The 26,539-nt window shown below is 44.1% G+C and overlaps 1 protein-coding gene across 2 annotated transcripts; it reads right to left on the minus strand.

The window, feature by feature from the left end:
• Positions 1 to 2,931: 2,931 nt before the first annotated feature.
• RANGAP1 (Ran GTPase activating protein 1) lies at positions 2,932 to 25,595 on the minus strand. 2 transcript variants are annotated; one of them, XM_063154610.1, is made up of 17 exons: positions 25,514 to 25,595; positions 24,871 to 24,911; positions 22,781 to 22,910; positions 21,446 to 21,573; positions 20,466 to 20,525; positions 19,634 to 19,813; positions 18,663 to 18,797; positions 17,299 to 17,457; positions 17,012 to 17,125; positions 15,420 to 15,519; positions 14,613 to 14,697; positions 14,077 to 14,224; positions 13,497 to 13,610; positions 13,072 to 13,174; positions 11,224 to 11,312; positions 9,281 to 9,402; positions 2,932 to 4,021 (listed from the first exon to the last, which is right to left on the minus strand). In XM_063154610.1, the coding sequence occupies exons 3-17, from the start codon at positions 22,890 to 22,892 to the stop codon at positions 3,952 to 3,954; spliced, it is 1,719 nt and encodes a 572-aa protein (XP_063010680.1). In that variant the 5' UTR covers positions 22,893 to 22,910; positions 24,871 to 24,911; positions 25,514 to 25,595; the 3' UTR covers positions 2,932 to 3,951. The 2 variants fall into 2 exon arrangements, with proteins under 2 accessions (XP_063010680.1, XP_063010681.1); XM_063154611.1 differs by having other exon boundaries at positions 24,871 to 24,908; positions 25,514 to 25,543.
• Between the last annotated feature and the right edge of the window lie 944 nt (positions 25,596 to 26,539).

Raw genomic sequence — 26,539 nt, forward strand, 5'->3', positions numbered from 1 at the left:
GATTGTGCTCACTGGGAGCTCTACTGACCCTCAAGCAAACAGGCTCTTGAATTGAAGTTAACACCCTGAATTAAAACCAGCAGCAGAACAGAGGCAGCCAGCAAGGCCAGGGAAGGAGATACAAGTTATTTACATAAATCAGCTCTGGAAGGAGTTAGTAAAACCTAAAATGAGAAACATTTTATGTTCCTTGAAAGCAACAGGCAGAGGCAGGTCTAAACCACAGTGGAATCCACCTTTATTCAGCACTTTGAGATTTAAATGGGAGATCTATAAATATGGGGGTTCTTCTTCAAAAACAATGAGAATCAGTATCCACAATCAATATAAAAAAATCTGTCACTGCCACCCATCAGAAAAACCCAAATACTACCAACACCACATCCCCCCAAAAAGATCTTTTCTTGAAGACAGACAAAACCAGGTTGTTATTACCTTTAAAAGCTGAGTCACATCATGAGGGCAGTTCTGGATTGCAGCACAATGGGAATCCCTCCCAGCAGAGCTCTGAGATGGGATTTGATGGCTGCTAATGGTAAATAACTTTTCTGGGGGTAGATGAGTATAGGATGATGTTCAAGCTTATTATTTCATAGCTCGTGGATATAAATTTTAGGTAGAATAACCGATTTATCACTGCATATTTGTGTTATCTAATTTTCTGTTTCTTTTAGGGGGATCACATAAATATGAATCTTTCCCTGAAAATAAAAAAAAAAAAACCAGTCCTTTGCAAAAAGAAGTGTGGCATTGTCACAGATTCTCTTTTCACTTGGAAAGTATAAATTGATACATTTTTAAGAAGAATTTTTAATTTCCTAGGCGAGTTTTTGCTTTTCCTTGTTGCTTTAAAAAGGGAAATTGTGAAAAACTTTGATCTGCTGGGTAATTTTTCTTGAAGACAAAAATTCTTCCCTGTGAGGGTGGTGAGGTCCTGGCACAGGCTGCTTAGAGAAGCTGCCCCTGGATCCCTGGAAACATCCAAGGCCAGGCTGGATGGGGCTTGGAGCAGCCTGGGATAGTGGAAGGTGTCCCTGCCCATGAGGGGAATGAGATGAGCTTTAATGTCCCTTCCACCCAGACCATTCTGGGAATCTGTGATTTAATGAAAGGACTGAATAGTTAACTGGTAGCATGATTTTGGAAAGTTTGATGAAATTGGCTTTCCCATTTATGCCTTTTCTTCAGCTTTTGTTGTATTTTAGGACCCAGAACCTCTGTTAGTTTCACAGGCTTGCAAGAAGTCAGAGATGATGTTTTACAGCAAACTTTCCTCCAAAGGTATTAATGAGCTTTAAAAATTCCACCCATCTTTTTTTTTTTTCTTCTTTTGCTCCTGGTCATCCTACAGTCAGGGAGATTAAATATTTTTTCTTGTGTTTCTTAGATTAATTTGAAATTCAGGTTTTCCAGCTCTATCACAGAGAAGCCCTTCTTACTTCAGCCTTGCTCTCTTGCTTGTCTTGTCCTTCTAAAAGACTGATGAAATTACTGAGTGATGTTGTTTGGCTGCTGCTCAGCTGAACTCAGGGACACAGGGAGAAAGTGCAAGTGTTCCCAAATGAAAGGAAGAGAAGGTACTTTAAAATTATACAAATAATCATCATTAGTTGTGTTTCCTGTCAGCTGCTGGATCCAAAGGCTTCTTTCCTCAGGAAGGTGAATGAAGAGTGGAAGAGTGAGGGACTCTGACAGTTCTAACAAGCCAGAATTAATCTAAAATTATTTTCTTCTCATCTTCAAGAAAATGAGGCCCAAAGAGAGGTGTTGCTGTCCTATAGAATACATCACAACATCCTAACTCCTCCCTGTTTGTCTGGAGAGAAATTCTCATCTGCAGTCTGAGAACTGTGGCTGAGAATCTGAGCTGGAGCTTCCATCTTCCTCACCTGCTGGTGAGCTTTGCACCCACAACCACAGTACATTGTAACAGTTGTAGATGTGCAGAATCAGAGGACTCCATACAGAGCCACTGTGCTGTAAGAGCAAAGCACAGACACATTTTTGCAAGCTGTGTGTCCTGGTTTGCTAATTAGGCCGCGTTTAAAAATATTATTTTGCATATTTACAAAGGGCTAGTAGATATAAGCTAATAAGCTCCAAATTCTGAAGAAAAGCAAGACTGACCACCCCAATTTGGAGTCTGGCCAAAGCCCTAAACATCACGTTGCTCTCCTGAGTCTGTAACCCTCTAACCTCTATGAATGCAGGGGCAGTACAACCTCACCAAGTCCATGGAGCTCTGCCCAACGGATCTGGCCCTTTGATTACATTCATATTTTCACAACCACTGCAAAATTCAAGAACTACTCCATGCATTTGATAAGAGGCAGAGAAAAAAATCAGCATTCAAATGGTCAGAGCATCAAGTCACAGCTTTCCAGAGGGAAATCCAGCAAGACGTGGGCTGGCCAAATCTTGGCTGTGCATGAGGTCACACCAGAAAGATTTGTGATGGAGTTTTTAATCCAGTCATTCTTAACATTTCCAGGTTCCTGTGGATTCCAGCCTGGTTTTTCAGCCAATGAGATGAAGGGCTTAAATTTACCTCATCCTGGGAATGTGGCACAGTTACAAGTTCCATGTTTGCCTCACACTACTTACAGCAGAGTACCAGGCTACTGCTAGTAAGTGTTGGCACTGCTTTTCCTGTTTAGACTGTGCTAAATAGGAATTTGAAGATGTCTGGAGGGAAATGTGCTCCTCTGCCACGTTCCTGTTTTGGACAGGAGCAGGAGACCACCAAGAGAAGAGATGGGGGGCTGCACAAACAAGGTCTGTGACTCGATAGCTTGGCTGCTCACCTGACTGGTGCCTCTCTCCTCACACAAACCAGGCTCCATTCCAGTCCCATTTTGTGTTCCACTGCAAACTCTGCAATCACATAAAGCTGCAAAATAGGCTTCCAAATCCCAGTGTAGGCTTTAGAAATGATGATAAGGCTGTGGAGTTAATTTTTATTTACATAACATTTCAGGCAATTGACATAAACATTTGTAAGTTGTATGGAGGAATGTCATGGTGGCTCAGAGGGCTGTATGGACACATGGACAATCCTCCAGACAGATTTAAGGGCATCTGCTGCTACTTGCTCAGTCCAAGAGAAAAGCACAGCCTTCTCTCTCCATATTTTTACACGTGCTTGGCTTTCAAACATGTGACCAGTGCACACAGACCCGGTGTTTTGTCAAAGGGAAGAGAAAGGGACACATTCCACAGGGATTTCATGGACTGTATTCATTTCCAAACCAAGCCTATTTAATTAGGGTGAGAAGGAAAAGGGGCAGGAAGAATAAACAACACAGGCAATGGCAAAAAAAATTTACAATAAAGTATGTTCATTCCTTTAAGCAATGGCCACCAGGATCAACCACACTACACAAATACTCCAAGCCACAGCAGAAGGTGAAGAGGATATTAAAATAAGAATCAGCCACACACTACCTTTGACAACAGACTTGAAAGAAGAACCAAAGGGGATCACACCTCACCCCTCTGGCTCAGAGAAGCAGGGCAGCAGCACAGCCTCCCTCTGGCACAGTGCTAAATGCTATAAGGCAGGAGTCAAAGTCCAATAAAACAGAATGCCCAACTGGGCTGATCCAGATGAGAGCTCTTCTGGGCCCTGTGTTAGTCTTGGCATCCTTGGCAATGCAACCAAAATGGAGAACTCTTCAATTCATGCTGAGCTCACAGCAGTACAGACTTATTTTAGCGTAAGCACCTGCCCTACAGACCAGGGAATCACTTCAAGAGGAGTAGGAAGACAATTCAGCAGGATTTGTTCAAGTTTATGAAAGCAGAAGAAAGGACAGATTTCCTACAGGGGAAAAAAAAGGACAGCACGTCTGTATGGGCTCTGGGATCCTGTCCCACTATGCAGCTCCGAGTTCTCTGCTGATGGCAGTCCCATGGGGAAGGAGGGAAGGAAGGAAGGGCAGCTCTGGTCTCCTACAGCTGGTGGAGGGTCTGTAAGAGCATGTGGCGAGCAAATGAACAGGAGTCAAGGGCACGGTTGGGTCTGTGGAAAGAAGGGAGAGAGAGATTTAAAGTACTGAATTTAAGATTGGCTTTGTGTCTGCCTTTGACTAAGCAAATAAACACTGTTTCCAATGCATTGGATGTGTATGCCCCAAAACCTACAGATTTTGCCCTGTTACCTTTTCCAGTACCACTCCATCACTGCTGCCCCGATCACTGCTTCCCATTCAGAGCCTGCTGTGGAAAACTCTCTCCTGAGAGTCCAAGTCAGGAAGCCAATGGCCAAGAATCAGAACATTTATTTCCATAACTATAAACAATCTGCTACTGACTTTTATCTCTGCAGCCCAGTGTCTCATTCTGGGTACAATGATGGAGGTGGAAATCCCCTTCCCTCTCTTCCGGCAAAGGGTTTTTCCCATAAAGTTTCACTGTTTAGAGCCCCAAAACACAGGAGATTATCCTGTGAGCACTCCAATCTTTCCTCACCAAGTCATCTGCTAGCTATCCAATGATGACTTTGGTCTCAGGACTTCTAAAGTCTTTAAAAGAGGCAGCATAACCTCCTGTTACTCTTCCCTGATGTCAAGTAACACCTGACTGGCTTTGCTGGGTTGACGCCATTTAGGTTTTGCCTTTTTTTCTTTTCTATGATCTCTGTAATCTTCACACATGCGTTTGCAGCTCTGTGGTCTATTGTATTAGTGACCAGTTTTCCCAGTACTTTTTCATAGCCTTTCCTTAAGCAGAAAGACAAAACAAATTCCAGAGCTCCAAGCCTCAGGAGGTTCAAGGCTCCATACTATCTTGGTTCTTCCTGGGAACCAAGATACATTTTCATGGACAAAGCACAGCCAGTGCTAAAGGGGGAGGCTCCAGACAAGGGGCTTAACCTGGGGGGAATTGCATCACCACTTGTCCTCCTAATTGGTGCTTCTTATCAAATATACTAGTTTTCTAAAACCTATAAAATGTACTCACCCTGGGAGGGGGTGGACTTCTGTGGACATCTTCCCATAACTGCCTCTGGAGATCTTCAAATAAAGATCCCCTTTTATTTAAGATCCCCTTTTATATTACCTCCTTACTGAAATTATCTCAAGTTTCATTTCCAGGTTGAGAAAAATGCAACAGGGTCACCTTTCAGGGTGCCTTACAAACAGCCCACAGAACATGCAGAGCATCACCTGAAAGGGCCCAGGACAGAGGTTGCAATAGCTAAGTCAGATTTACACAGAATAACCTGCTCCCTGAAATTAAACCATGGAAATACACTCACAGCAGGGTTAACATCAGGATAAATTTCTGTAATGTTTCCATTGCCCCCCAGTAATGTATATTTCTGTTTCTGCAGGCTAATTGCTAGCTCAGCATCACTGAAACTTTTACCAGTCTCAATCCATACATTAGGGAACTTACTCCAAAGAATTTTAATCCAATATTTTCCATTGTTCTGAGAATAGAAATCAATCATTTTACCTCTCTCCCACCTCACCTCAGCAAAATAACCTTTAACAATGCACAGCTGTGAAGGCTACTCAATTTGGGGAAAGGGGTGAGCTGAAATAAAGAGAGGAATTTCTAGGAAGGAGCAAGGAGTTCACCTCCAGGTGTAGAGCACAACCAAGAGCTGCAGAGGTTGTTTGGTACTTCACTCCATGGCTGCTGCTCTTTAACAGAAGCACATCCTGGAGAAGACAACCCTTTTTATTCCCCCCAAGGCCATTCACACTGAACACACAGTGTCACAGAATCACAGCTTGGAGCTGACCTTCAAAGTGCTGGAGATATATTTCAGCCCTCATCTCTGGAAGACCCAGCCCTGTTTGCAATGAGGGAGCTGGCTCCATCCAGGCAGCTGCCCATTTTTGGAACTAGAGAACCTGGACCACTGATGTTGATCACAGACAAGATCCCTCAGCCCCCTCTCCTGACACTAAGCCTCCTCTAGCCATAAAATTCTCCTTATTTGCTGTGGAGTTACCTGCCAGCCCCTCTGTGCTACTGACTGTTGGAAGAGACCAGTGATGTGGTGCAATTCAACATCAAAGAGCAACATTAAAAAAAAATACCCCAAAAAACCAACTAAACACAAACCCATCACCTCCAGCACATCACAGGTGGGCAGGCAGACATCCACATACTTTCAGTATTTCCACTTAAAAAATTATGGAAAAGCACATGTGGATTCACAGCACCCTCTTGCGTCCAAAAAACCCAAATAAGGCTTGACTGCAAGCAGAGTAAGATGGATGCTGTTTACAGTCTGTATCCAAAATTCTGTAATTATTATGGAATAGAGAACACTGCCTACAACAACAAATTGTCACAAAAGGAAGGAGGTAAGTGCCTGTTCCAGAAGCCCCTTGCAGTGAAAGACAGCAGAGCTCTGGCCTAGGCAGCTACAAGAACTTTACAGCTCTAAAAGCTCAGAAGAGCTAACTGCAAACCAAAAGGAGGAAAAAAAAATAGAAAATATCACAAAAATGCATATTAGTTTTCTGCAAGTGAAGAAATTACAGGTTTGACAGAGTGGAATTGAATTTGTTGCAGAAACAAAGGCCAGATGAGTTCTGAACATTACTAGGTTAACCAGGCAGAGGTTTAATTTTAAGATTGCAATTGTATTCTGACTGAATTCCAACAAGAGACAAGGGATAGAGGTTAACTGAGAAGCTGTGTGTTGGTGTTGGCTGGGATAATTTTCTTCACAGGAGGGAGGGGCTGTGTTTTGGATTTGTGCTGGAAGCAGTGCTGCTAACACAGGGATGTTTCAGTTGCTGCTGAGCAGGGCTCACACAGCATCAAGGCACTTTGTTTCTCACCCCACCCCAGCAGCAAGTAAGCCAGGGGTGCACAAGAAGCCAGAGGGGACACAGCCAGGACAGCTGACCCCAGCTGTCCAAAGGGATAGTCCACAGCACATGGCATCATGCTCATCAGATAAAGCAGAAGGAAGAAGCTATGTTGGAGCTTTCCTGGAGATGGTGGAAGTGATAAATTAATTCCTTGTTGTGCTTTGCTTTGCTTGCAGATGCAGCTTTTGCTTTACCTATTAACCCATCTTCACATCAAGGCCCAAGTTTTCTCACTTTCAGTCTTTCCCTGCTCTTCCCCAGCCCACTGGGCCGAGAGTAAATGGCAGTATGGGGCTCTGGTGGCAGCTGGGGTGAAACCACACCAGGCTGTTTTAACTGGACTGGGGGGTTCTTGAACTGTTTACATTTACCCGGGCACAGACTTAAGAGCTGTTGTCCTTGTTCCCTTAAGGGAAAGGCCTATGTTCATATAACAGAGATAGATTGCTTCTATCTAGTATGAACTTCATTATGCAGCACAGGACAAAAGCTTCCCTTTAAAATCACAGCTTGCAGCAAGTTTGTAAAGCAGCAAACCTCAGCTCCAAGCATTTCATAGCACCAGGGCCAGTGGAGGCTTGGATTAGCACTGGCCCATACCACAGGAAGGCAGGAAGATCTGCCTTTCACTAAGGAAGGCTCTCAGCTCTCACTCAGCTTCTACAGAGCCTATGAACAGTCTGAACCTTCCCTCAAGAGACTCTCCCCTCTTGTTCTTGTAGTGAAATGCTGGCTCTGGCTTCAATAGGGTTGTTGTTGATGGATTCATAAAGACCAAAATTTTACTATTTTTTTAATCAGCTACAGCTTAAAAACATTTTCTGAGAAAAGCCTACATACACGTGTCTCCCCTCTTCCTGTACATGTGCCTTTTCTGAACAAAATGTGTTAGGACACTTAGAATTAAGAGGCTACTCTGGGCCTTGCTACCTGACATAAACAATTAGGACAGTCAAATGCCCCAAACCAAAGTCTTTCTCCTGTACTCTCAGCTTCCAGCAATTTAAATTCCATTTTGAGGGCTGGGGCTTGATGAATAAGCAAGAGCAAGGCATCAGTGTAGGAAAGAGCAGAAATTCAGTGATATGGCAAGTCCTGGTACTTCTTGCTTAAACCTATAATGACTGAGTTGGAGGAATACTTGTTCAGTTGGCAAAGCACATGGTCACTGGCAAGGCTGAGTGTCTTAACCTGATCAACACAAAGAGAGGAGGCAGCAGGCAAAGTGTTCCACAGGAAGAGCCTCCAGTTAGCATGTGCACATGTGTAAACAAGATGCTTTATTTTCCAAAACTGTCATTAATATGGTTTGTGTCCATATCAGTTTTGACAGCTTCAGCCACACCAATGCTTGGAAAAATTCTTTCCCCCCATCACAACTGGGCCAGCTTCCAAGCCCGGCAGGACCAAGACAGACCAGCAGTATCTGCATTCCTACTGTCCATGTTGCATACTGACCACAACTATCTGATGCCTCCACCTTTCACCAGCAAGGGATCCTCAGCAGCTGCTGCCAACCCTTTTACCATGAAATTCAGGAAGGTTTAAGCCTCATTCTGGAACCTGCTCTCACCCTGCACAGCACATAGTCCATGCTGAGGCAGCCACCAAGCTCCAAACATTTCAGGCCTCTGCTGTTTTGTCTGGGTAACATTTTTGGACTGCTTCTCCTCTGACAGTTGAACAGTAGTATGCTATCCTATTGTAAATCTGTTTGGTGGGGTTTTCCCCCTAAATATCAATGCTGAAGGTGACACTGATTTAATTCAGTAGAGATATGGTTTCCATAGCCATTTAAGACCTCAAAAAAGCTAAAGCTGGTGGGGGCAGGGGTTGGTTCTATACCTCTTGTGGAAGTAACAACGTTCAGTACAGGCAGTCAGTACAAGCAGCTTCTTCAGTACTTATGCTTCCCCATTCAGTTCTCAGAAAAATCACTAACTTTGTTGCTGTCACAGTAGGAAGTTCCATTTAAAAACAAATTCAGTCTTTGTGTTTTGCAGTTTTCATCTGCCGGTGTTCAGTGTCACACAGCATGACAACTCTGGCAGAGCTCTGCTGACCCTCTCAGCTCTGAAGGAGGACTTGGAGGGCATAGTTAGATCCAGTGCATGCACAGTTCACTCATGCAGTGGCCAGAAACCCAGCAGGTTTCCTTAAGCTCAAAACAGCTCTTCTGTGAGAGGCATGAGCAATCCCTCCTTCAGAGCCACTTCCTTGCAAAGCCAACTTCTCACTTTTCCCTCTGAGTTTTTTTTTTTTAACTCTGAACCTCACATACTGCAGTAAACAAGATAAAATAGAGGCCTATTAAACTGTTAATTCTCACTTGCAGAACAGACATTCAGTGGACATTCACAACAGCTTACATGTAGCTATTAACCCTCAAAGAGTTGCACAAGCTCCCACAGAGAAGACTGCATGGCAAATACAATACTCACTTTGTAACAAAAGCTGAGAGAACTGGGGCCAGGGATTTAGGGAAATAATCCTGCTGGACCATATGGTTCAAAGTCATAAGAATACCATAGAGACTTGGTACAGTTTTGATCTTCTCTTCACTCTGAGAAATGGACAAGAAATCAGACATCAGACAAAGGGGATTTGATTTAGCCACTGTAATTCACAGACAAGGAATTCTCTGCTGAATGAAGTGCTCCCACACCTCTCACTGCAGGAGAGAAAGCTGGTCACTAGATTAAGCACAAGACAAAGGCAGCCAATCCCATAGTCTCCCAGCACCTGAAATAATGCATCAAGAACATTCTAGTACTTATCAACTGAGAGTAGTACTAATAGGGAAAGGGAAGTAGTGAACCTGCAAGTGAAACAGCCAAATCTTCTCAGAGGCTCTGTGTCAAAGTGTTCTCCTGAGGAATTTCACGAGACTTCAGTCCATAAAGAATTCAGTTGCCCTAACAATTTTTATTGTATTACTCTGTAGCTCATTTTTACACCACCTCCAGCTCTTTGACAGGCTGCCAGAATGTGATGCAGTGTTCCCAGAACTGCTCTCGCACTTATGTACAAGATAAGGCAAGGCCAACAGTCACCCCCTTGCTTACATGAAGCATAAGTTATTCTTACTCCTAATGTGATGTTACCCTGCATGTCCCAACTCTTGCATTGTTTTCATTTATTTCTCTACTGGCATTTCAACAAAACTTCTCACTCTGCAAACAGGGCCCAGACCTGTGTTCCTGCTCTACGACCTTGGAGCTCACACTATTAAGAATATCTCTTGCTTACATGTTTCCAGCTACACAGGACTGAAAATGGAGTCTGCCCCTTCTCCACAAGCAGGGGACTGGGGATGAATTAGGCACATCCAAGATGTGAATGAGCAGGCTGATCCTCCTGGGCTTTATCCTCAGTGCCACTTCCCAGCTCGAAAGAATTCTTCAGGAGCACAGGTTTGTGCTTTGTGCCTCATGCTTATTGCTATTTTCCATATGGGCAAGAGGTAGGTGGCAGTGCCCAAAACAGGCATTCTGCAGAACCAAATGCCATCTTGGGTTCCACTGACCTTTCTGGGAAGTGGGAAGCTCAGTGCTGGTCCAGTATAGGGAGAGGCAAAACTGACTTTTAGGCAATGAAATCATATCCATGCATGTCAATGAGGGTCTGAATGCCAAGCTGGATAGTACCAGAAGGACATTCATAAACCTGCTTAATAGCAGGCTGCTGTAACAGATTATGGCTTTTCTGTAGTTTAGAATTGTCTTAGTCCAAGTTTATATTCCCAGCTTCCAGGCCTTAAGGCAGTGAGAAACACTTACCCTTGTAGCTCAAGCAGGCAAAGGTGTTTAAGCCTTTGCAGAGAGAACCACTCCACAGTCACCTCACTGAAAATAAAGCCACTAATTCTATGAAAATCACAGGCTTCCTACTGACCCTCCATGTTCTCACAATCAGTTTATTCCTTGCAACTAATTACTTAACACCAGCATTTGGCAAAGAGTCTCCAAAGCATGAAGTTGAATGCCACTGATCTGGCATGAGAGATGATGCACATTTGTGAGACATGCTCTCAAGAAGTGCCCTAAAGGACCCCAATAACTACTAACACTGACATGGCTTTTATAGACACCACAGTCCAGCAGCTGCATTACTGCCCTACCTGAGCCTCCCTACCTTCAGGGAAGGACTGAAAATGCAGAGCACATTAAGCAGGAGTTGTACAAAAAACGAGACACATCCTTCATCCTAATGCAACCTTGCAGGTCCAGCAGAAACTGCAAATTGCAGACTTCTATTGTTCCTGGGCATCAGGCATGCACAGGCACCCAGCTGCTTCCATGGCAACATAATTACCCAAAATCCTGCCAGTCTGGCCTTCAACAGCTTAAACAGACCATGAATTAACTCTTTCCTGCTTCCTCACCTTCAGCAGTCCCATGTGGACCAAGAGGTTTGAGATGAATGCATCTGAATTAAATGTGGCAGAACTGAAGGCTTTTTTCATCAAGGCATCTGAAGAGATAAGCATATTGGTATAATCAACACAAAAAAAGGACAATAATGGATTTTAGGATTAAAATAGATCATACAGAAACTCAGCTCTTTAATCAGTTTTGTGATACAGTATCTGTTAAGATTTCATTTGTCTCTACAGCTATAAGCTCTGAAACATTAAGACAGATAAAATACCTTAAGTATAAAGAAAAATCAAAATGTAAAACATCCAGCAAAACACACAAAGCTCACGTGAGAATTCCCATACTGCCAAGCTTCACATGCAATACCCCCAGTCCTATACACCACCAGCTGCTCTGCTCAGTGCATTTGAGCATGCTGTGGTGTACACATACATACATGTAAACATATGTACATATATGTTTACATGTATGTATGTGTACACCACATACATATATGTATGTACACATACATACATATAAACACGCATACAAACACGAGCAGATGAGCTAGAGCTCATCAAGAGGTAGAGTCTTGACTTCTTAAAGGCCAGCAACAATTCACCTTTCATTTGAAACCACAAACAATGAGAGAATACAACAAGAAAGTTTGTTCAGCTGTTTTCTGGGGTCCCTCAGGACCAATACTATGCCACAAACAATGGGCAAACCAGTGCTTTTATCTCTCATGTGTACAAGGTGGCAAGGCAACCCATTTTTGACCTCTGACAATTCTGTTTTCTTAGAATGGGCAGAATTCACTGGAGTGGCTGTAGAACAGTGCCAGACATTAACCAGGGCCCTCACTGTCAGCAGATGACTGCTTTTATGGAAAGAAAGTAATTGCCAGGTTCTACCTTTCCTGAAAAAGCAGGAATAAATATGTAAACAAACCAACTTGAGACAACACTAATATCCTTTGTTCTATTTTTTACTGGAGACCACTCATAACAGGCATGAGCCAAGGTGCAGTAACTCAGTGAGGTGCCACCTGACTATTTTTCACTGATTCAATTCATAATCAACTGCAGAGAGCTATTGTGTTACTGTTTGCAAAACAGTTTCACCACGTCTGTGAATTCCAAACTAGGGAAATGCACAGTACACCACTTTAAGTGGTCTTCAAAATGACTGATCAAATTCTTTTGCACAATGATGATAGGTAGCTCATGTGTGGGAGAATTGAACTGCTGGGAGATTGGAAAAAAATGAAAGGCAGTGGCCAGATACCCAGGATTGTTTGGAAATTCCTATTTCCAAACAAAACCATGAAGGGATATACTAGTAGTCCACAGACTAATCAGACCTAACCCAAACTACTACTCCAATATAGTGTGAGAAATGGTCCTTTCTTTGAAGATTGGTTTCTGTGTCTTGCCCCATGTTGAAAATCTCTGCTTCCTGAAGAAATTAAACATAGGAGACGTCAACTAAGAGGTCTCTCTTTACAATCTCATAATACTATACTTAGGGAGGCACTTCCTGCAAAACACTTTTTAAATAAACAGCCTTGTAAAGGTAACTGGCCTTGAAACACAGAACTACTGGCTGTGGACAGCCCAGCATCAAGAAGATGCAGTAAGGGCAGCACTGGGCCACTACAACAGAGACAGACTTTGGCATCACAAAATCTGCCAGGTTCAGAATGAATCTTCCACTCTACACAACAGCAGGGCACTTGGAACAGCTTGGAACTTTGTTATCTGCCAGGCACAAAAAGGCCCAATGGCCTGGCTCACAGGGGCCTTGCCCACCTTGCAGTGGTGCCTATGGCACTGAACCAGCTCACAGCACAAAGTGAAGAAAGGCCCAATCACCTGTTGTTTCATGCACTGCTGTTTTCACTGGGGCCTCATCTTTGAAGACTGAGGATATCCTTAGGAGGGTTGTAACTACTTTCTCTACATCAGATGTATCTGTCTGAAAGATGAAAAAAATAGGCATCAGTTAACTGCTAGACAGCTACACAACATGAGACTCTGCTAGGGCTGTGGAAAGAATTACTCTTCAGCTGACTGACATCAGCTTTGCCTTGGCCACATCACAAGGCACAAGCAACACAAACACAATTATTTTATGTAGAAGCTCTGATGCCAGTTTAAGCATTATCTGCATCATCTGCTTCCATTAGGTTCTTTGGGATCACTGGAGAAAAGATGCAAATCTAGGTCAAGTCATCCTCTCTGGCAATTAAACAATTTTGAGAGAAAAATCAAGCCCAGAGAAGCACCAGCTCACCCACCTGCTGAGCTATCAGCACAGAGCACTTTGGTCCTAGTCGCAGCAGCTTCTCTGGTGATGGGAAAGCAAGGAACGTGGCAACATCCACAGGAGGAGATGGCACTGGAGTTGAAGCCTGAAACAGGTGGAATCCATCTCAAGTTTATTCTTGGAAGTAAATAAATAGGTTCAGCAAAAGCAGATGGGACAGCTCAGGGCACAGCTATACCAGGCCAGAACCTGTTCTGTTTGGAAACAGCCTGAGGCTGACTAAGCCCAGAGCTGCAGTGGCCAGGATGTGCCAGCATGAGGGCACAGCACTGCATGTATGAGGTCCCCACCACTTCCTGAACATGGAAGACTTGTTACACCACTACTCAGCCCTTCCCTCCATGCAGGGGTACAACAGGCCCACTTTAACAAAACACACTTTTCAACTGATCCACTTTATTTCCTGAATGTTGTCTCCCTGGTGCAATAGTGCCAGCCCATGCAGGAATGTGACTGCCTGTCAGCACTTCAAGTTCAGACTCCACAGTCTCATTTCCTCCTTTACTCTTCTCCAGCTGATGAAACCAAAGTCCACCTGGCAGTAAGCTTACCTGTGAATCAATTATCTTCTTCGGAGTCAGTGACTCCTGCTCTTCTGCTCCTCTCTCCTTCAGCTGTTGCTGTTCCTCCTCCTCTTCCTCCTCCTCATCTTCATCTTCCTCCTCCTCCTCATCATCATCCTCCTCCCCTTCATCATCACTAAGGTTAGAATGTTATACATTCCATTAATTACACACCTGGAATTCCTGTACACTGGAACTCAAAACTGTTCAAGAAAAAAAGAGCAGCCTCTCCTCAAAGTCCCACTGCAAGAAGCACATGCCACCTACAAGACACCAAGAGGACACTCAGACATCAGTCACCCAGCTGAGAACAGCAAAAAAAGATCAAATACAATCAATTACTTATGCTGAGGTAAGTCTATCAATGAAAACAAAACAAGTTTAAGACGCATCCTTGGCTGTGCTCCACACTCAGATCAACATCCACCACCAATGAGTTCTTATTTTAAAATGAGATAAGTCAATGAAAGTGTTGATGAAAATTGTGAGAAAACTTGTGATTTAAACTCTGGTACCATGCCTACCTCAAAGATCCCAGCACTGATGCCATATTGAAGCCTTCGAGGATCTCATGGAGTTGCTCACACACCTCTTCTCCCAGACAGTTACCTAGATTGACAGAGGAAAGGGAGTGGACTTGACAGATACACACAAGTTTGTTCTTGAGGACTTAGCTGTATATTCTTGTCTAGCTCTTGTTTCTGAAATCAGTTACATGCCATTTCTGCACAACACCTTAGAGGCAGCAACACAAACTGCACTTATAAGACAGAATCAAATGATGGTTAAACAAATTTCAGCAGCATTACACAATGGTTGGAGCTGAAAATCCCCTAATGCTTCAGAGTTTGAGAGACTTGCTGTTATTTCTCTAAACAACTCTTGTTCTTAGTGATTCTAAAACAAGGGCACACAGCACAGCACCAGTGAAATGCAGTGATCCAAGGTATGAAAACCAAAAGCCAACAAAGGCAAAGTTCTCACACTCTTCTGCATAGCTGCACAAAAGGTTTTTGTTTACAAGTATGAAGTATCTGAGATAGAACGGAATAATTCAGAATTTCACTGAAAATAGGTATAGGTATCAGCCTAATCTCTCCACCTCATCAGGTGTACCAAAAATGCTTACCAATTAACTGAGTTCATGGATTAAGAAAACTTTCAATATCTAACCATTTCCTGTCCCAAGGTGATGCAAGTTCAGCTACTGAGTACTGTTCTTTATATGCTGACAATTGCAAGAATAGAATACGTGGTTCTGTCAACATTCTTCCTAGTGGTTTCTGATTGGAATCAAGCTACACATACTTGGATCTAGCAAACCTACATACCATTGAGATCCAACTTCTCCAACTCTGTCTTATCTTCAATAGCTTCAGCAACAGTCAGAGCAGCATCTCGCTTGATCTCACAGAAAGACAAATTCAGCTCCTAAAACCACAAAAACCATTTTGTCTGCAGAATTCCTATTAAAATTTATCATATCCATAAATTTAATGTCCTCACAAGTGTCCTGGAAAGACCCACTTGAAGAGGCTCCCAGCAAAAAAGAAGTGCTATTAATTGAAAATAAAGCCTGACATACTCCTACCTCATATACTTAAAAGGAGAATTTTGAAACATTCTGGTGGCTAAGAGCAGCACTATTAAAGGTGGCAATTCTAAAATACCTACAAATCACTGCACACCTAAAAGGTGCAGACATTTCAGTCCTTAGCAGTCAGCTGACTGAAAATCTTCACTTATCAAGGGTCTCAAGAGCACTCCAAAACTCCCACTCTGGTAAGTCTAACAGAAGAAGGGCAGCTACTGTACTGAGCATATTGCACATTTCTTTTGACACTTCAGTTGCATGTTAAGGCCTTCAAATAAAAAGCCATGAGTGGTACTACTTCTGACAGAGCCAGCCAGCCGAGAAACCACGTGGACTAGTAAGAGTAAAGGAATTCAACAGCCAGACACCATCCCCCACCATTCCATGTTGTGCTCAATCAATGCCTTCCTGAGAAGGGATTGAATATTAACAGGAGAAGGGAAGCAGTCCTTGAACAGAATGAATCAGCTGCAATTGCTTCATGCTACTTTCCCTTAACCATTTCTGCTCTGGAAAAAATGCCTTAACTGTTGATGAACTGTCTGTTCATCTCAATACCCCATTACTTAAGTTTGCTTGGGAGATTCAGACAAGTTCCAGTAGAACCAGTAGAACACCAAGCAAGGGATCACAAACCACAAAGAACCTGCTTCTTTCTATACCAGTTTCATACACACAAATAGGTATTACATTAATTTTTGTCTTTGCAAGATTCAGAAATCACATGTTCAGCATCTGTCTCAGGGTAATTATGATTCATGGCAGGTGTTTCTAAAGATCCTAGTTTGCTTATGTTATCAATTCTGACTTCAGCCTATCCAGAATGTTGTCAGATTCAAGTCCTGTGCAAATACTGATGTAGGAGGCTGTTGTATCACTAAAAAAAATAAAAATATTAGAACGCTTGATTGATGCTTCAACAAAGAAAAGGCACTAACTGTATGAGCTATGAAATGCTGAAAAGACAAGCTGCTCATGAGGTCCCCTTCATGTCAGTCCCCACTCTTGAAGCTCTGGGAAGTTCTAATAGCAGGTACTGCCATGATCAGATTTCTTGAGTAGCACTTGCTGAGCTGAGCGAGGAGCAGCAAAAAGATTAAACAAAGACTAAAGAGATCACTGGTTCACCTCCACATAGCACAGCCCTCACTGGATGGTGGGATGCCACTGACCCACAGCACAGCCTCTTGGTTTCAGCTGTGAGCACAGAGCCTGCATGGGACTGAATCCTATCCTAAAGTAATCAGTAGCAGTAGGAGAACGAACAGAGAAACATGAAATGGAAAACTTGGCATTTCTGCAAAGAGCTGAAGAGCAAGCAGACAATACCTTTAATTTATGAAGCCCTTCTTTAACAGCATCAGCAATGGCAACAGCGCCCTTGGAACGCACCAGGCAGTCGCCGAAGTTGATCACCTCAATCTGACGGAGCGCCTTCAGAGTCTGCAGAGCAAGACAGCACAGATGTGGAAGTGGACATGCAAGTAAGTGAACACCCTATTCCTTCTGGAATGTCATCTTTCCTACTGCAACAGGACATGGTTGCACTAACCCAAAGGTGCTCATGCCAACCAGACTTGAGACAAAACCCAAAACAACTTCTTAAAACAACTCACATCTGCCATGGCCACAGCTCCTTTCTCCGTGAAGGTGTTGTCATTCAAGTTTATAACCTTCAGCAGTGGGTTGATAGCAAAGGCCTGTGCCAGTGCTGTTATGCCAGGATGGTTGATTCCATTCTGTGGCATATGAACCTCTTCTAGAGTCCCAATGATCTGGGAAAGGATGTAGACAACAAAACAAAGCTTTTAGAGAGCATTCAGCTTCAATTCAACCTCAGCTCAAGAGCATGCTGCTCTACTCTTAGATTTACTTAAAACTGTTTTGAGTTTCAAAACTCCATTGGTTTTTCTACAGTGAATTATCTACCAGCAATTCTATCATGAATGTAAGTGAAATCACAGACACATGGCAAGTGCCAGATAAATACAAAGCCCTGATTCAAAGAGACACAAGCATCATTGTCCTATGTGCCTACTCTAAATAACTTATTACAAGAGTTCTTCACAAGTGGTTGAAGAACACTGAAATAGACCATACAACATCACTCTAATTTTCTAATTAAAATCTACATTTTGCCCTGACCTGAGAAGCAAACATGTAAGACACCCAGTACAAATATTGTTTATGGACTAAACAGCATGTCACATAACACAGTAATTAATCCCACTTTGGTAGTACCATTCAATCTTGATTCTCCATGAATCATGTTGTTATACAACTGTAGTATTTAAAAAGTCTTATTTTTACCATGATTACTGAATAATCAAAATGACATCTAGGCAGTTCTTTACAAAAAAAAGTCAACCTGTAACCTGTGATACCATTGTCAATATAGCTGACAATATGCATTGTAATGCAGAAGTCACTTCTAGCAAAAACTGAAGTATGAAGAGGGAATTAGGTGGCCCCAATCACAGTGAATCATTTTCCTCCCACAAAAGTGCAAGTGGGCCAGTGACAGCAGGAGAAAGCCAGGCAACACTTCAAGCTCTGACCAGATGATCCTAGCAAAAACACCAGGCTGCTTTTGCCAGAGGACTGAGCAAAGCAGCACTCATGAGAACAAGCTGGGATACCCACCCCAGTGCCAGTCACCAACCATTAGCACAGAGAGAGGAAAAGGAACAGGACTATTAAATTACTCAGGAGATGACTATTTCTCCCTCAGGTAACTACTTTACACAGCAACTAGCTATGTGTTTGGAAATTCAGGTCACAAAAACACTCAGTCAGCAACTCTAATTCCACTTGTTGAAGACTCCAGTTCCAGCAGCAAGAAACATGGTGACTTTAGTGACCAGACCAGCAGCTCCTGCCTCCTAGCTGAGGCACACTCTCTGTGCATCACCTTTAATACCAGCACTGAATCATACCTTGCTCAAATTTGCTGCCAAAGCAGCTCTGGCTTGATACTCACCCCGAAGGCTTCAGCCAGGGCAGTGGCACCATCATTCTCCAGACGATTTCTGCCAGCCACAAATATTTTTAAAGCAAGAGGCTTGCCCTGGGCACTTGATTTCCTGTGACACTCTTTCAGAGCAGCTGCCAATATCTAAAGATAAAACAAGCAGCTTATACTCCCCCAGCATATCACTCTACAGGAATCCTACTCTGTTTCATAGATCCACCTCTTGAGAAACACTTTGGGCATCACTGACAGGTACCTGTTTCTACAACAGGTATACAATAAAACTCTCTACCTGCAAAACTTGCACATTGGTCTCAGGAAAGAATTGATAATTTTGCAACACTAAAACATACTGAGCCATCAAGAACATTTTGCTTCTAATCAGGCAAGCTTATATGGGTAGGAAGTTGACCATGAGCTACCAATACACACTTGAAGCAAAGGAATTCTACTGGGCTGCCCTGGGAAAAAGCACTCAGAGAAGTAGAGATCCTTCTCTGCTTAGGCCTGCGAAATGCATCAAGCACAGTGTCCAGGCTCCTACATGGATTTACTGGGGCAAGTCCAGCAAAGGGTGCCAAAGACAACTGAAGAACTGGAGAATTTTACTCACTAGGATAATACAGACCCCTGAGATTAAGGCTGGAAAGAAAAGGCTGTGGGGGACATATTATCCATGTGTAAAAATAGCCAGAACAACAAGATAAGGAGAGAAGGTGGTACAAAGAAAGCAGAGTCAGACAGAACTGCACACAAAGTGCAGAGAAAACACCACTTTAACACACAAACTCCCTTTTTTAACTGTGAGGGTTGTTCAACACTGGGCTAGGCTACTCACAGAGCTTGTGAAGTCTCCATATTCAAAACCTGACTAGAGCAAGCTTGAAGAACCCAGTGTACTTGTAGCTGCCTTAAGCAGGGGAGTTGGCCATCACCAAAGATTGCTTCCAACTTCATTCCCAAGAGGAGATAAGCCTTACCTTGCCACCACCAATGCCCATGCCACAGTTATTGAGCTTGAGTTCCTGCAGGGTGTAGCATGCAGGGCTCTTCAGCAGGGCCTCAAAGCCCCGCACACCGTCAGGCCCGAAGGCATTGTCACTCAGGTCCAGCTCCACCAGCTGGGCTCCAGCAGCTATGAGTGCATCCCCCAAAGAGATCTGTAAGGAAACAGATGGCCGTGGGAGGGAGAGAATGGATTAACTTTTAGTGACAGCATCACTGCAGTGGCTAGGTATGACAGTGATGCTGCAAAAAAAAATTCCACTTTGAAGACATTCTGCAAAGCTGCATGGGGAAATAAAAGTCTACTACTAAATCCAGAGAGGAAGTTGCACAAATTATGCTAAAGATAACCCTCAAGACTCTATCCCATCCCTTTAAGTCAAATACTCTTCAAAGTGAATTTCCTGTTCTACACTGCTGAAAGAAATACTGTTTTCATCAATGTTGAGCTATGTTCTGGCTTCACAGGACTTGAGGAGATGAGGAGCTCTGTAATGGTCTTAGAAGACACAGTCACATGATTTACTTAGAAGGCTTAGCTCTCACTTTATCTGTTGGGTCATGAAGATGGTATTTCCCAGTGAAAAGCTCCTTCACCAGCATGGACTCACATTTAACCTTTAATGAACTCCTCTCCATCTCACACAGGAAGAGTAGAAGAGAACCACTCACCTATTCTGAGACATTTAGCACTAACAGCACAGAGAAGGATCAGCTCTGTGCCAAAATACAGACTCCCACAAAAAGCATGACAGGTGAGGAAAGAGGTGATATTAGTTAGAAGTCTCAGATCTAGTTTTTACTTACCAAAGCAGGAGGGATCTCAGACCTTAGCCTGCCTGTGAACATGTCACTCCAATGACACCTCTAAAATAAGAAGCATACAGATAAAACCCACTAAAATATTTAGGTCAACTCAGCTGTAATAAACATTTACACACACAAGATGCTTTACATCACTGGAGACAGCTTAATGCTGTCTCCCTTCCCTTAGGTTGTCATTTGTTTGTACTAAAGAGCTGCAGGAACCAATGTTACAATCACTTCACTTGCAAGGACAAAGTAACTGAAATTCACACTATAAACATTATACAGGAACTCTTGTTTGTGTTCAAGCTGAAATTATTTTCTGCTGAGAAAATTGCCACTGAAAAAACCAACAGGAAACAGAAGAATACATTAGCAATGCAAATTTTACTAAGGTATGAAGCACAACAATCTGAACTTACTTGAAAAGCCACATTTGGGTGATTAATACATATCAATGTCTCATAGCACTCTCCCTCAGGGGACAGTGTAGTGCCTCTAGCAGCACAGCATCCCCTTAACATTAGGCTAGAGCAACAGTAGGAAAACATAGCTTGTGCAAAGATGACCCTCCTGTTGCATTTCCTCCATTATTTCCTCTCTATTCAGACATTCTCTGAAGACTCACTCTCCAGAAGATTTGACTCAGTTTTTCAGAGAGCTTCATTTGAACTTAGTCTTTTGCTACCATGGCTTTGTTTACAGATGCTGCCTTCAATAAAGACCCTTCATCACAAAGCTTCCCAGCTTTAAGATTGGAAGCATTCTAACAGGAAGTTAGGAATGCAGAAGGTATTCCTATTATCCCAAAGTCTCCAAGTAATGCTGTATTTTCTTAAGATTGCTCTTCCTTCTGGAAGAGCTACCAAGCAAGCTTCAGAGGTAACTCAAGGAAGGTTTCTGCAGGAAGAGCCCAGACAGGCCTTGAGTATTTCCACATTATTTCTTCCCCTTGACTACTCTCTACTTAAGAATCTCACCTTGAGCTCACTTTTCTTCTCCAAGGCCTTGGCAATAACCTTTGCTGCCTCCACTCCCACTGTGTTGCCTTCCAGGCGCAAGGCTTCCAGGCCATCAAACTCCTCAATTTGCTTGATCACATCTTCAGCTGCAAGAAGCAGATAATCTAGTTGGTCTTTTAGCCATTGTCTTGGTTACCACAGTAACCCTCTGAGATCCAGTAAAACTTGCTCAATCTCTAGCAAAAACAGCTAGAACAAAATCTGAAACAGCAATGGGAGGAGAGCTGAAGTGTCAGCTCACCAGAAAGGACACTCTCCATTCCCTATCCTGCCTTCTCATAATTCTACTGTCCTATTATATTCTATGTTTTATTCTGATAGCCATCCTCCTATTTGCAAAAGTAAGTTTCTTTACTTCCCAAATAAAATTCTTCTGCCATTCAGCACATGCATTAAAAGCTAGAGTGAATGTCCCTGTAGAAGTGCAGACTAAGTTAAAAGCTGATGAGCATTGGTGTCACACCAACAGGAAAAAGTTCCCACTGACTGGCAGAAGTAATGTCTGTTTAGCAAATGTATGAGGGTGGAACAATTTAGCTCTACAGCGATCCTATGCAAGGCAAAGAAGCAAGTTGCAATCTCTCCTGCCAATGGGCACTTGCTATTGTTCCCAAGCTCCAAGGCCTTTCTCCATAGTTCAGTGCCTTTGAGCTGCTAAATTAATCTAGAAAAAAGCTCCACCTTTGGCATTAGCAGAAGAAAAAAAAAGGCTATACAGTATATATATATACTACATATATATAATTTGCTATATACTATAGCAAATAACCTCTCTGAAAAACACGCTGTTTTTCTTGCATGGCAGAAATGTTGATCTAATACATTTAAGTATCTGGAGAAAATGTATTAGCAGCCACTGTAAGACTCATTGTGAAACACACATACAGCAACAGGACAGAAAGAAAGTGAACTATTGCAGCAAGCTAACACATCAGCTCATTGCTCTGAGCACCTCTTGCTCCAAGAGCTGTGATACACTCATTTACTGTTCTCAAAAGGAGCACTGACTTCTAATGCCCAGTAACTGTCAAAAGCACTTAGAGAGAACACCAAGAATACAACACCTGCAAACCAGGCACCCAAACCCCAGCTACAGCACTGCCAGGCACCAGGTGAAAGCAGGGTACCAGAAGGGGAGGAAACATCCCTAGCAGGGGCAGTTGTAGCTGACAGACCCCCCCCCATCAGAGATATGTTATGACAACTTGTCCATGCAGGATTAGCAGAAAGTTTAGCACAAGATTTGACAACCTCAGGGAGATGCTTTCAAAACACAAGGGTATCTTCTCTTACCGTCTTCAGCTGTGTTGAGTTTAAGGCTCTGGCCTTTGAAGCTCAACTGTCCACCACCCACACTGGTTTTGGCAAGTGACTCAGCAAGTTTAGTGATGTCTTCTGATGCCATTTTCCCAAAAGTTAAGAACTGTCAATTAAAAGAAACGGTCATCATAAAACCTCTCAAACTACAATACATAATCTTTACAAATAACCATATTTATTTGAACACTCATGTGGTTTTTGTTACTCAGATATCTAATTGAGTTTTCAATGTCATTACTACTTTTCCCCAGAGCTCAATTAAGACAGCTAAGCTAGATTAATATTCCAAAGCCAGCCAGTCAGATGGTGCTGACTCTTCCAACACTGACAATATACTTCATAAATAAACAGTAGGTAAAACTATGGATTAAGGCCACATTAAGACATTATTCTTTGTGCAAGATTAACAATTACAATGCAATATTCCTCTCATTTCAACCTCCATCCTATAATTATATGTGCTGCATGCTTCCCCTGCTCTCTCATTCTAGCAAGCTGGAATGAACACAGTTGCTTTTCCTTTTCAGTGATATTCCCAGAAGTGCCCTTGTCAGCACAGTTCCAGAACCACCGCATTGCTGAAAACACTGTGTGTGCTGCATGCAAAACTCTCTCAGCTTCCTGGGTGCTCTTTCCTTTCAGATGTTCCACACAAATTGAGCACACATTAAACAGGATGATCTTACAATAAATTAGTGAACATCTAGCCTTGAGACAAGTTTGAAGCCAGCCATGCCTGGTAGCATCTGCATAGCATTATTTAATGAATATTAATCACTGTCTGAAGGAACTGGCCTGCATCCATTGAGCAGGATAAACAGAGTGCATTTCTTATCCCACTGCCTCTGTTGGGATAAAAGGCTACACACAACTCATGCTTAGAAACCACACACTTAGACTTTAGATGTCAGAAGGGATGAAGTTCTATTCCTCCAACACAAAATTGGTTCCTTCCACTCCTGTCTGATTAGAAGTCACTCCACACTCTTGCAGCTGTTTGAGGCCAACAGTGCTGGTTTTAAAATATCCCCTATACAAAAACTCTGTATTTTCCTCCACATACTTTCCTCCTGATACCCATTTGTAAAGCCTCCAGCTGACCCAGAGTATGACTTCTCTTCAGAGGTCTTTAATTTTAATACCCCTTTTGGAAACAAAGGGCGAAAATCTCCAAGGCTGAAGAACATAATTTTTCTAGGATGACTATCCTCTCAAGTAGGTGCTGCCACTAGAAAGAAATCTGATGCCTAGTGAGGCTACCTGGACCAGAGGCTAGACAGTGTTAAAGGAATAAAGTAGGTATTTATTAAAAGGCCTTCAAAGGATACACCTTGGGCAGTACAAGAGCCCAGCCGTGGCTCCACCCAAGAGGGACACCCGGTCACAAGTTTTCCCACTTATACTGTAAGTTTTGGTCCATTTACATATTGGGGTTAATTGTCCAATTACAGCTTATGAAGTTCCATCCTCCCAGATTGCTCTCCTCAATTTGCTGCTGTTTACACTTTTTGGGCCTGAAGCTGCAAGTGTCCTTGGTTCTGGGGCTGGAAAAGGATTGCTTTGTCTAAAGGCTCTGTGAAGACAACTTGCTGACACTTTATATGAAGCTCAAAGTTACACACTTAAGGCAGTACAGAATCTAGAAAATATGAAAGCTAAAACTTAAGGCATCAAACCCATGTAACTGACTCCATTCCTACCAGACCACCCAGATACCAAACCCATGGACATTCCCAGCCTCTGCCAACTGAGAAGGAAGAAAAAGAGGACAGCCTCCAAACCATAAAGTTTTTTTACCAGACAGGAACAGAAGTACTATCTGCAGAAGTTAGTCTGTCCACCTAGTTCAAATAAAAACTTTACTCTTAAAAATCAGTTCCATTCTACTATGATCATCTTCCTTACAGATGTTCACGCCCTCCCAGCTTCTCTTTCCCTTGAATCTCCTTTATCGTTCTTCACCTTACACACAGACAACCTCCTAATCTCAACATACAAATCCAGCATCACATCCCAGAGCATGTTTTATAGCACATGTCAGCCACACCCCACTGTCCACCTACCAGAGGTCTCTTCACTGTTAAGTCTTCCACAGAGAAAGCTTCTGGGGGGAAGAAAAAAGGAAGAGTTAATCTGTTTGGCAAACACAACCGAGATCTGAAAACGCCTAAAGACAGGCTTCCTTTTCACTTAGGGTTTGTATGAAACTTTACGCTTCCTGATGATCAAAAAAATTAGTTCAATACTTTAATTATAACACTTCGTCGACCTCAACAGCCAACACACCGGCTACCTGCAGCTCACCCAGCCACGGGGCGCTGGCGGAGCGGGGTGACAGCCGAGGTCCCCGCCCCGCCAGCCTCGCAGCGCCGCCGGCTCCAGGGGTGCCGAAGGCTCCTCTCCTCCTCTCTTCCCCCGCGGGAGGGGAGCAGCAGAGCGCCGGCCGCACGCTCCCGCCCCACGCACCGGGGCAAAGCACGGCCGGAACGCCGGATCGCCCTTCTCGCCCGCGCAGGGAGCGCGGAGCGGGAGTCGCGGCCGGACACGCGCGACGCGAACCCACGGGCGGGGACCCCCGCCTGCGCCTGGGAGCGCCCCCCGCAGGCGGGGCCGAGGAGCGCGTCAGCCCGCGGGATCACCTCCGCTCACGCACGGCCCCTCCCCGGCCGCTAACGGCGGCGGCCGCCGCCGCTCCCCTGCCCTCACCTGCTCGGGGGTTCCGCCGCCGGGGAAGGCGCGGGAGCCTCACGCCGCCGCGCCGGGGCCGCTGGGTGAGGGGCGGGCGGGGGAGGCGGAGGATTTGAACGCCGGCAGTTCTGCTCCCCGCTCCGGGATTGGCTGCTGCCTCGTGACGTCACGGGACGCACTCCAGCGCCGCGCCGCAGCCGATGTCGCCACGCCGGGCGTGGGCGGGGCTGCGGGGGCGCGCTCGGCGACGGCCGCGGGGCACGCCGGGAGCTGTAGTCCTGCCCCCGGGCGCGGCAGGGGCCTGGGCGGGCTGTGCGGGGCCGGGCCACGCTCACAACCCTCGTTCGCGGAAGGGTCGCTGGGAGAGTTCCCGCAAGCCCGCAGGAGGGACATGAGCACCTTCTGATGTGAAACCTCGCCTAGATAATGTCCCTGGGGCCTCCTGTTCATGCTCGCATGTTACTGAGACCGTTCTGCTGAAGAATACATTTCACAGAATCACAGAATCTGTTAGCTTGGAAAAGATCTCTGAGATCATCAAGTCCAACCTATGACCAAACAATGCCTTATCAAATAGATAATGACACTAAGTGCCACATCCAGTCTTAAACACCTCCATGGACGATGACAACACCACCTCCCTGGACAGCCTGTCCTGATACCCAATCACCCTTTCTGCGACTGAATTCTTCCTAATGGGCAACCTAAACCTCCTCTGGCACAGCATACGACTATGTCCTCTCATCTGTCGCTTTCACCCTTGAGTGCAAAGTCATTCCTGCTTCAGGATGGGAAAAAGCCTTGGTTTGCGTGCATGTTGTGCAGGACATTTTCTTCCTGAGTATAGAAACAAAAGTACATGGGACGAGGCAGGGTGAGCTGTGCACAGACCTGCCTGCTACTGCAGTGGGTTTGCACAGCACCTCTGTCCCTTCTCTGCAACCTGCAACCTACAGGCACCAATGTAAGTGGCATTTCAGGCGGCAGATACCTGGAGAGATTGCTGTTGAGGAGGGCCAGAGGTAGGATTTATTCTGCTGTTTA

The sequence above is a fragment of the Melospiza melodia genome, chromosome 4 (genome assembly GCF_035770615.1).
Source record: "Melospiza melodia melodia isolate bMelMel2 chromosome 4, bMelMel2.pri, whole genome shotgun sequence".
NCBI lineage: Eukaryota > Metazoa > Chordata > Aves > Passeriformes > Passerellidae > Melospiza > Melospiza melodia.

What these genes read in the sequence shown, in the direction of transcription:
- RANGAP1 (XM_063154610.1), bottom strand. Translation starts at nt 22,892, where the DNA reads ATGGCATCAGAAGACATCACTAAACTTGCTGAGTCACTTGCCAAAACC. An exon ending in CTGAGATCCCTCCTGCTTTG is followed by an intron (nt 19,814 to 20,465) that starts GTAAGTAAAAAC and finishes GTTTCCTTACAG; the next exon opens with ATCTCTTTGGGGGATGCACT. An exon ending in AAGGGCTTCATAAATTAAAG is followed by an intron (nt 15,520 to 17,011) that starts GTATTGTCTGCT and finishes TTGTGGTTTTAG; the next exon opens with GAGCTGAATTTGTCTTTCTG.